The sequence below is a fragment of the Cyprinus carpio genome, chromosome B11 (assembly GCF_018340385.1).
Source record: "Cyprinus carpio isolate SPL01 chromosome B11, ASM1834038v1, whole genome shotgun sequence".
NCBI lineage: Eukaryota > Metazoa > Chordata > Actinopteri > Cypriniformes > Cyprinidae > Cyprinus > Cyprinus carpio.
The window spans coordinates 2,865,096-2,876,908 of NC_056607.1; the positions used below are offsets into that span (position 1 = coordinate 2,865,096).

Consider the following 11,813-nt stretch of genomic DNA (forward strand, 5'->3'; position numbering starts at 1 on the left):
ATGAAGCTTCAACAGGGACTTGTGATTGCCTCACAGACAAAGCAAACGTCATGCAGACAATATCTAGCATGCTAAAAAGGCAACAGAGGCAACAAGGGTCATGTGCATGACAATGTGCAGGAATGCTCAGCAAAGCAGAAAGGAACTGCAGAGTGAGCGCAACACGGCATGGTTCGAAAAGGTCAGTCAAATGAACAAAAGCAATACAGAAAGTTACAGCAGCGCACTGGGTAAGAGATGACTTGTACCCGTATGAATGAGGCTGTGTCGCTGAAGGTGGTATCTTTGGAAAAATCTCATGTCACACATGGTGCAAGCATATGGTTTGACCCCTAAACGCAGAACAAAATATCAATAAACTGTCTTCAAATTGTATTTCTGCACAACATCATGACAGCTTACTTAAAAGTACAGCAGTTCTGCTAACTAGTACTTCTACTAACTAGTATTGCTAACAAAAGTCTGTTTAAATGGATTCATATTTATCTAAATGCTATTCTAACAATTTCAAATAAGACTAAAAGCCTATTACTAGTACTGTATTCTTAGCATCATTTCAAATTATTTTTTTATTTTTATTTTTTTTTTTTTTGGAGTGGGTCAACTTTCTAATTGCTCAAATGCTTATGGGGGGAGAAAAAAGAGAGTTAAAACATGGTGTGAATAGCTTTGGAGCAAAAAAATATTTGCAAGTATTTTAGAATTATTTCTTGTGTCATTCTACTTGGTGTGAAGAGACTTTAAAATAATAATAATAATAATAAAGGTTTTTGTTCTGTGTAGACGCACTATGATCTGTAACTCTGTTTATAAGTATCCATTTTTAGGTTTATATAATTAAAAAGACTAATGAGAGCACCTTACAGGTTGTTTTTTTTTATTTTTTTTTTATTTTTACCATACATCAAAGACAGCATCTAAAAAAAAACAATAATGAAAAAGAAAAAAAAAAATCCTAAATGGAACAATTGTGACTTTGATATTATAGTTAATGTAAATAAAGATGATGCTTGTGTCAAAGTTTTGCTATTACATTTTTAAAGAGTGCTATAGTGTAAAAAGTAAATATTGTAGAATTATTTTAGAAATAATGTCCAATGTAACGACACATACCAGTATGAGTGAGGCTGTGCCTCTCCAAGTGGTAACGTTGGAAAAACCGCATGTCACACATGGAACAAGCATACGGCTTCACTCCTAAATGCACAGAGTGGCAAATTCAATGATCGTCTACACAGAATCTAAACCTTGCTTAAATGTCCTCATAACAAATAAAAGCGTTATACACCTACAAGGGTTTAGCTGACTCAAGATGCAGTACATGATTTTTGCTTTAGTGCCTACTTCAGAGTAATATGCAAACAATTTATTTGGATCCATGCAGTGTTCATGAAACTTTGTTTGATAAAATGTGTCTGATCACCACTGGAAACAAGTCTGAAGGCATTAAACAGACATTTAACTAAGCTGCAAACATTAAATGTACAGGGAGAAGACTTGACATAAAAACTGCACTACAGAACTTTGGCCTTTCTATTGCCATCTGACATAAAGTTACACATAACTTGGGGAGCAGTTATTGTCTCTTATGATCATCATATCAGAGCAACTCTAAAGCTTCACCTGACTCGACAGCTCAGTTTGAATTAATATTAAATGCTTATTGGAGTGAATCAGGGTGTTTTTGTATTAAATGCTTATTGGAGTGAATTTAACAAATAAAATAAGTCTGCTAAAATTTAGATCATGTTTTGCAGCTTTATTTGGACATTTGGATTTTAAATCATACAAGCCCAATAATTCATCACTCACATACAAATAAATGATCTTACCCCTAAAAGCACATTATTTACATTTATCAAATGACAAATGTGCAGGTAACAGTTACTATTTAAAATCAAAATGCACAGGAACAAGTCATACCAGTGTGAGTGAGGCTGTGTCGCTCCAAGTGGTAGCGCTGAATAAATCTCATGTCACACACGCCACATGCAAATGGCTTTTCTCCTGTGATAAAGTGAAAAACAGTGAAACACACCAACAAATCATCACAATCTAACATGATAAATATATGTGTGAATAAAAAGGGGATAATTCTTGTACCTAAATGTATGTTGTACCATATAGAATTTTAGCACATATTAATGTGGCGTATAGTATATAAGTATAGCATATACAGTATGTACACCTCTTTACAATACAGCTGCAATATTCATACCAGTATGAATGAGAATGTGTCTCTTCAGGTGGTACCCACTCCTGAAAGCCCCGTAGCAGTGATCACAGATAAAGTTCTTCTGGACTTTTGAAAGTGGACAATTTCCATTTTCATCCACAACCGCCTACCAGGAAAATGAATGGAAGACATTTTAATCGCACTTTTCAAAGGACTGGAAATTGCAATGTTCAAAAGGAAACAGAAGAACCACAGAATTATCTTAAAAATGATCCATACACTATATTCCAGATCTTATGAAGCTCCAAAACAGCTTTGTGTGAGGAACAGGCCGAAATGTACTCACTCATAATCTTAAATAGGTCACAACTTTGAATACAATGTTCCTTGTTAAAAAAAAAAACACCTTTTAAAAAAAGGTATCCCTAGTACTATTGCATGATTATTACATAAGAAACTATGTCACTGATTTTTTTTTATACATCTTATTTTTCAACTTTAAATACATCATAGGCACACATCACAAAAGCACGTTTTCCAGTTAGAAACAAAACAAAACTAGACCTCATTAACTTTTATTATATAAGAAACACACACACACACACACACTGTTAACTTTCCACCAAGGATGATAACTATAAAGATAATGATATAAAGATATAGTTCTAAAAGTCGTTCTCAATATTAAAGAATAGCAGAGTCCACACCACAGCTATAACTATAAAGGCACAGAGAAACCATTCAGAATGATTTTTTCCAGCTGATGAACAATACAAACATTGACACCCAATCAGAATCCATCCAACTACCATTCAGAATGATTTTTTCCAGCTGATGAACAATACAAACATTGACACGGGCTTTATAGTTCGCACGTGAGCTTAAAAATAGTATGTTTCACAAATATACTGGGTGAATATTACGTTAAAACTCCACATGGCCAAGTGTGGATGATATCTTATCGTTTGCGACTATACCGTAAAATTTATAGTCTCCCACTTAAGACGATAAAGTCTAGCGTGAACTGTGGGACTGGAGTGAAAAAATGAATGCGGACGTATGCTCCTTCATCTGGAACAATAACCTGTACAGACCATTTCAATGTTCTGGGTGATACTATGTGTTGAGTCGTTTAAAACCTGTTGCAACATTGACATTTTTTTCTCCATATTAACTTCATGTGTTTCCAAATAACTTAAGATCAGATGTGGTTTTTTTCGCATCCCCTAAGGCAGAAATCAATGTTATCATATACAGTGATAAAGCTATGTCGTAATAAATATACTTTATCTGCATTGCTTACATCCTTTGAATCCTTTATTTTAAATATTTCTCTAATTCAGCTACACATCAAAATCCTACAGTGACCATTTTCTACTGTGCATATTGGATATTAAGAATTATGAAAAAATGGGGGGACAACACCCCTTTTTTGGGTAAAACTAGGAAAGATAATACTTTTCTATGAAATACAATTCCCTGTTTTTCGTTATCGCAATAAAAAGATGGACAATTAGCCCATATCGACCATCCCTAATTGGCACCCCTAGAAATTCTGCATTGTTACCTTTTGATCTTGTATTTTAAAAATTCACAAATATCTGACCTTCAACGGGAATTTAAAATGGGGGGACAAGCGATTAGTTGACAGAAGAAAGAGTGGACAATTTACTGGCACCCCTAGAATTCACATCTGGCACCCCTAGAAATTCTCATGAGTAAAATATCTCTGAAGGGGACAAGCGATTAGTTGTTAAGTGGCTTTCAGAAAAGAGCTAGAGCAGTGAAAATTCCCGTTTCCACCATCAGGGCAATAATTAAGAATTTCCAACCAACAAAAAATGTTACAAAACTGCCTGGAAGAGGACGTGTGTCTATATCGTCCTAATGCACGGTGAGGAGGAGAGTTTGAGTAGCTAAAGACTCTCCAAGGGTCACAGCTGGAGAATTGTAGAAAATAGTCTCTGGTTCAGAAAACCTTCAAAAAATTGTCAAACAGAAGCTACATCAACACATGTTGTTTGGGAGGGTTTAAAGAAAAATTCTCCTATCTCATCCAAAAACAATCCCCAGCATATTCTGTTGTCAGACATGACTGGAACTTTAAATGGGACTGGCTTCTATGATCAGATGAAACTAAAAAATTAGCTTTTTAGCAGCAAACACTCAAGATGGGTTTGGTGAACACAGTGCAGAAAAAAAAAGTACTCGATGTGTACAATGAAATATACTGCTGTATTTTTGATGTTGTGGGCCTATATTTCTGCTGGAGGTCCTGGACATCTTGTTTAGATACATGGCATCATGGATTCTATCAAATACCAACAGATAAAAAAAATCACTAAGTGACTGATTCTGTTAGAAATCTTATAATGGGCCATGTTTGGATCTTCCAACCGTACAACAGGTCTAATCAGGCACATGTGATCAGCTAGAGACAGAGGTAGTAGGTTATTATGATCACGCAGCCTGTTATGATTTTTAAGAATGTATATTTTAGAAGGTTAATATGTATATGTTATATTTTTTAAATACACACTGTCCTATAAAAAATAAAAAGCAGCATTTAATAACCATGACAACAATATAATAATATATTATAATAAAGTACTATAAAAGAAATATTGTAAAATTATTACAAATACAAAAAAAGTTTCAATTTCTTAAAATTTTAATAAAATGTTTTTTTTTTGTTGTTGTTGTTTTTTATATAAAATGTTATTCCTGTGATGCAAAGCAGAATTTTCTTCATTACTTCAGTTTTCAGTGTCACATGACCTTTAAAAAATCATTACAATTTATTTTACTCTAGAAACATTTCTGATTATTATCAATGTTGAAAACAATTTTGTTGCTTCATATTTTGTGTGGAAATGATGATGCACTTTATTTTTCAGGATTTTTTGATAAATATAAAGTTAAATGAACAGCATTTTATTTGCATTTATCAAATATATTAATCAAATCTGCTAATGAATTTATTAAATAGAAATTATTTTAAATGTCTTCACTCACTTTTATCACTTTCATGCATGATGAATAAAATTAATCATTTAAAAAAAAAACTTTTTAAAATCTTATACAAATGTTTGAGTGGTATCATTGTTTCCACAAAAATATTAAGCAGCAAAACACTGATAATAATGAGAAATGTTTCTTGAGCAGCAAATCAGCATCTTAGAATGATTTCTAATGAATTTCTTAAAATGAATTCTGGATTATGTGACACTGAAACTTCTTTGTAAACAACAACATATTTATAAACATTTTTAATGACGAACGCTGCGTTCCCAAATGCAAATTAAAGCAGCTCAAACCAAGCGCAGCACTGACAGTGAATCCAAACCAAAATTTCGATTTTAACAGCCTTCTTTGATCATATTTACCAAGGGTGCCGATATTTTTGGCCATGACTGTAGTATAAAAAGACATGCATACCCATGACTCACACGCAACAGAAAAACCTAACAATAAATACCACACATAAAAGAACCAAAACTTAAACTAACTAGCCAAGTGCCAAACTTCACAAGAAGCACAAAGCTCTTTAAATCACAGTAGATACTGGTGCTGTGAAAACACAATAACAGCTATTGTGCTACAGCGTTCCCCTCCCTTTACAGACCGCCCCACCCCCCGACCAAAACCAGCCATCTCCTCCCCCACAACACCACTAACACACCATTACCATACAGGAACAGCCCGTTTAAACGCTTGCACTGTCACATCGGAAGAATTATTATTATTTTTTTTTACAATACTCTCAGTAACCCTCTCATACGACCAAGTAACACTGAAAATCTCAAATGTCTCACAGAAAGCAGTGTATTCAAACAAACTTTGTGTGATAAGTGGCCGACAGGACTGTGGCACACTACACCCCCACACACTGACCTTCCCTGCTTGCCCGTCCTGCTCTCTCACTTTGGAGGGTGTTCCCGACTTCCTGTTCTTTTTCTTCAGCTGCATGTCTTCATTGGGTCTCATTTCCTTCTCATCCAGCAATCGGGGAGCTGTAAAATCAACCTCCTTCCGCAGAAGCTACAGACACACAAACACATGAATCACAAATGTTTGTAAACCTACAACACCACCTCTGCGTTTTAATACAACACTATAAAATATATACAACACATTTTTGAAATAATATTTTACCAACAAAGTGAATGAATGCCTCTTAAGTTTTTAATTTTGTGCCAATAATTACAGGCTTATATGCAGACATCAAGTTTTTTTTTGTTTTGTTTTTTTTTAGAACAGAAGGCAATACCAATAACTGGGTAGTTGATACAACATTTTAGGTTTTGAACCTATATCCTGTCTGGGTGCTATAACTGATCAGCATTTTTTTCCATTTCTAACCTGATTTTTGCCTTTACCAGTTCATTTTAAATGATCCTTCTGTGCGAGAAGAGTAAAAAAGTACAATATTCAATGTAGTATTTTAAACAATATGAGATTATTTGACTCGTAACCCTAAGGTTGTGGGTTTGAGTCTCAGGCCGGCAATACCACGACTGAGGTGCCCTTGAGCAAGACACCGAACCCCCAACTGCTCCCCGGACACCGCAGCATAAATGATGCCAATACGAGATTATTGGTGTGGGTGTGTGTTTCACTGGTCACTGTGCCCACTGCTCCGGGTGTGTGTGTGTGTGTTCACTGCTGTGTGTGCGCACTTTGGATGGGTTAGGCTGTGTGTCATGTCACTTAAAAAAAATAATTATTAAAGACCCATGTGGAATTATTAACAAAATAAAGAAAATAATTAGTAAAATGCTAGTTTCAGACTTAATATAAAGTCACATTGTAGGACATGTCCAACATTAGTGAATTTAAATCTATACTTATTTTACACACTTTTAAAACAAAATCACTGTTTAAAAACAGAAAATCATGCATTATACACTGCCAAATCAGAATCACTTACACTACATTCACATTTATTCATTTAGCAGAAGCTTTCATCCAAAGCAACCTAGGTCTTTGGCGTTTCTTGAAAATTAATTTTTTTCAGATGGCACGAAATATCCAATTTAACCAAAATGACTAATTTGCCACTCTAATCACAAATCTATTAGAGATGCACCGATTGCAGTTTTCTTGACTGATCAAATTTCGTTCAGATTTTTTTTTGTAAGTGTGACCTGCCGATACCGATTTTCTTTACTATATCTGACAGCATATACAAACAAAAATCCTTTTTTTCAATGCAAAAAACATTTACATAATAAAAGAAATGATTAAACATTACAGTCCCCCCAGTCAAAAGTTACAGATGTTCTCTCAACTAAACAACTCTCAAAATAAAAGTTCTTTGTGACTGGAAAGAGGCAGAAATAACAACTAACTGAAAATGAGCTGCTGTATATAACGAAACAGTTGTCATTTCCCACTATGTTTATAAATATAATTTTTTTTCCCCTAACTTTATTAAATGTGTCATCTTTCACTTCAAATCCGTACATTGTTTTAAATAATTCAGTTCAGTATTTGAAGAAGCATTAGATGTATTTACACAGACTGTTTGATGAAGCTGAGGTGCCATAAAAGCATATATACCACAAAATTTCAAATGCATAATTTTATAAGATAAATGTTTTAAAATTAATGTTTTTTGAACGTACAAATAAGAAATGTTGTGAAAAATGCTATGATGCTTTTAAATATGTCATTCAGTCATTCAAACATTCGTTCACAAGGCTGATTCATTCAGAAATGAGGCAAGTGACTGTCTTTATGAACGGGCCACTGAATCATTGACTAACTAGATTTGTAAAACAGTCTACAAATATTGTGTCTAATATGTAAGTCAGTTAATTTGAACTTTTTGTTTATTGAACTACTATTGTATAAAATCAATATTCCAATCGTGTTAATATTCAGAGAAACATCTTGGTTGTGTAATGTTATAAGTAACTTTTTTTATTGAAGTATGCAACTTCCTGTGTGCTGTTGCACTCATTTGTTATGATTCGTTATGAGTCTCTCTCTCTCACATCAGACAGGCTGTGCAAGCCTCATCTGGCAGGACAATTTAAAACTAGAATCAGAATCATTCTAGTGCGAAAGATACTGGAGGCCAAGTTTCAATGCTTCCCTAGTTATTTTTTTTTATTGTTGTTTTTATCAAGCTAATTGTCTGGTCAGGCAAGTAAAATTCTTCCTCACTTGCCCCTTAAAAAATTGACTTGTCCCAGACAAGCGTTAATCGAGCCCCGTGGTTCCCCCACTGTTTACTGCTGCCCTATACATATTACAAATTGTGAACTTTGTGTCTTCTTCATTCACAGTGAAGAAATTCCACAACAATTAATGTGTGGATGTGAGCATAACGTCAAAACAGACCGGAATCGGCAGACTGACCGGCCGGTCATGCAGAAAATTGGCTAATTCTGGTTCCTGGTCGATCAGTGCATCTCTAAAATCAATGGCTTGAAGGTGTCTCCTAACCAGTGGAGGGCAGGTCATGCTCGTTGGTAAGACCATGTGTCCTTGCATCCCACGGTCCTGTGCATCCCTCTGGGCTGAACCGTGGCCTGAAGCCGGACCCAAGGGTGAGATCATTTTCTTAGGAGCAGCGATGGAACTGGCCTGCATCAGAGCCATGCTGGACAGCACCGCTTCACATCCCAACAGCCCTGCTTAAAAAACAACAACAAGACAAAGAATGAGCTGTTGTTGCTGGAAGTGTAAACTTTATGTGGTAATCAATTAGCACTAATGGATTTGGGGCTAGAATTAAAGTGAAAATACAAAATCTAATAACCCAATAGAGGAAAATAACATGCATGTCCTGAAGTGTGAAACGTGTAGAGAACTAACCCATTTCATGTGGTCCCGGACCGAGCTGCCGGGTATGTGTGACATGGTGGTGGACAGCGCTTGAGAGACAGGCGAGATGTGTAGAGGAGACGTCAGTTTGGACCAAGTGTCACGCAAGTCTCATCGAACTCTATCATGCAGCAATGTCTTTTCTTTACGGTGACAAAGATGAATTAGAGTAGAAACATGAAACATTCACAAAGCAAATACAGCAAGTGTTGTAAGACTGATCAGGTCGAGTAACAACAATTACAGGCTTTCCTCCACTGGAGGCAGCACTTAAACCCATAAATTGCAAATAATTTGCTAGGCCTGTGTGTGACGTAAATTTTAGATGATGTTGATTACATAAATATGTCAGTTTGTGTTCAGTTTTTCTCACTGTTTACATTCATCCCAATTTGATAGCAGCTATGGCTCCTGGGCAGTGGGCATAGTGAAAATGAGACTGTATCCCAAAGTGTGGGAGTTCTTTAAACAGAGACGTAATAAAATGGTGCTCTGCATGCCTGGTAAAAGTGAAACGGCCTACCGCAGCAAAACTGCTAACACAGGAGCACCTCGAAACAAAACATCCTTGAGCTACGACTTCAAAATTACAAAACAGACTTTTATTCGGACTATTTGTTCAGACTTTTGGTTGGAAACCAGTGCTTGGGATTCTTCATTGCCTCCTTATCTGTCATGTTTCACACAAAGACTCAACACTCCCCAGAGCAGATGCTAATGGCTAGTATGGCAACACCACTTTCCTGCCATTTGCAATTTGTAACCTATACGCAGACAGACCCAAGAAACTAAACAATGTAGATTTGCACTAACCTTATGCTGTCAATTTGCATTACTGACACACTTTTTTCCTAAGTAATGCTGTACAGTTGCTTTGACACAATCTGTATTGTTAAAAGCACTATATAAATAATGGTGACTTGGCTTGACTTATGCTCAAAGCCGATGTTGGCAAAGTTTAGCAAATAAATAATGCAAGTGCATTCCCAATTACAGTCAGCACTAGACATTGTAAGATTAACTAACGTATCAGAAAAATAGATAGATTAATCGATTAACCAAAAGTCATTGTTTCGGTCGAAGATGAGACTGAACAGTGAAAACAACAAAATACTGACGAGCAACCATAGATGTTCACATTTTTGAGTGTTTGTTTAAAGAAATTAAAAGATCTCAACGACTCTAAGGCACAACAGAGAAGAAGCGCAGACACTAGTCAAAGACAACACTTTTAGTTTGTGCGCATTGAACATATGATTTTGCACATGTGACCAAATGAACTACTTTGAAAGGCTATGCATCTCCCCTTACGCATACGCTAAATATTTAGATCAATACCAGTGTATACTTTGGCTTAAATGAAAATTACCAAATGGATATTTCTGACTTGAAATTTTAATTGGATGAAGCATTTTTGAAGCTCCTGCAAAGTGCAAAAGAACATATCCCTGGACTACAAATTCAATTTATGCGTGGAACTGCTATGTATCTGTAACTAACTAGCAACAGAATAACTCAACAATGTGTATAATTAATAAAATGTCACTACTTATGGACAAATAGTGTCTTATACTGTTATTGTCATTATTTTATAAATGCAACAATCCATACAGCGCTGTTACAGTGATTTTCGCAAATTCATGCTCCAGGATTCATGCTTCAGTCTTCAAAAATATTAAATATCGGTTACTAGCAGTAGCTATACAAAGTTAACTCCCATACAAATGAATTAAATTAATTCTAAACAAATTAAAAACATCTTTGTAGGATTTTAAGTCAAAGCTTGTTTGACCAGTACATCAATCAACTAAAAATCCTTGTGGGCGCACAAATCATTATCAGCAGTGTCTAGCCCCTTCAAACAGCAAACCACATGAGGTTTCAGATCTTTTTCTCTCACCCTTGCTCATTTATCTGACACATCCAAAGCATTTCATGAAGTATGGAGTTGACTGAGGTGTGTTACTGGGAGACGTCCATAGTGGGGTCCTGTTGGACGCCAGGCTAAAAACCAAGTACTGCCAGAGATAGAGAACTTAAATTATGCGTTTAACAGCAAACACCGAATACATTCATGCATGTTGTGATAAACGTAGACAGACTGAGAAAAGCATCCCTGCGCGCGGGTCTTCGCACTAACTCCCTCGCGAAACAACAATCCTCAGCTAACACACCTAATCCTTTCATTAAGTCGAGCTTCGTTTATTTAAAAACCTTTAAACATGTCACCGCATGTCTCGCATCAGTCAGGAATGATTTGATCTGAGCTGGAGTTTATTTTAAATGCGATCATGTGTGTTTCGTGCACATATAGCTTTCTATAATCAAATCTCTATCTCTCGAGGCCTGTAATAGCGCAAAAGACCACATCATTCTGAAATATAAAAGAGCAGTAAAAAATAATTTCTATCGAAGCTCTACGTGTAATGGGCATAAATCTTACCTTAGTACTGCTCAATTCCACTCTTTTATTCTAGCTCAGGTCAGTTTACAAACACAGGAAACGACACCGGAAAAGCTCCACGAGAACGCGCACACTGGCTGCAACCTGGCTGCAACGTCACTAGTGTTCATGTGCTGGGGCAAAAACACAGCAACACACAAAAATAAATAAATAAATAAATACCTTATATATTTTAAAAAATTAAATTAACTTAGATTACAAGATAACATAAAATAAACAAGACAGCAGCAAATTTATTGTAGAAAAGGTGGGAATATGGAGTCAAGAAGTTAAAGGGGTCATGATGCGATTTTAAGTTTTTCTTTCTCTTTGGAGTGCTACAAGTTCTTGATGCATAAA

General features: G+C 35.7%; 1 protein-coding gene across 26 annotated transcripts in view; it reads right to left on the minus strand.

The window, feature by feature from the left end:
- Positions 1 to 11,604, minus strand: part of znf740a (zinc finger protein 740a) — a 32,304-nt gene extending 20,700 nt beyond the window's left edge. For 15 of the 26 annotated variants that reach the window (XM_042733564.1, XM_042733585.1, XM_042733584.1 and 12 more), the window contains exons 1-8: positions 11,454 to 11,604; positions 9,001 to 9,153; positions 8,525 to 8,820; positions 6,071 to 6,217; positions 2,219 to 2,342; positions 1,924 to 2,007; positions 1,114 to 1,197; positions 249 to 332 (exon numbers count right to left, since the gene is read on the minus strand). In XM_042733564.1, the coding sequence (XP_042589498.1) occupies positions 249 to 332; positions 1,114 to 1,197; positions 1,924 to 2,007; positions 2,219 to 2,342; positions 6,071 to 6,217; positions 8,525 to 8,820; positions 9,001 to 9,046 (865 nt within the window). In that variant the 5' untranslated portion in view covers positions 9,047 to 9,153; positions 11,454 to 11,604. The remainder of the gene's footprint in view (positions 1 to 248; positions 333 to 1,113; positions 1,198 to 1,923; positions 2,008 to 2,218; positions 2,343 to 6,070; positions 6,218 to 8,524; positions 8,821 to 9,000; positions 9,154 to 11,453) is intronic. The other 11 variants (XM_042733586.1, XM_042733587.1, XM_042733582.1 and 8 more) reach the window with 7 other exon arrangements.
- Between the last annotated feature and the right edge of the window lie 209 nt (positions 11,605 to 11,813).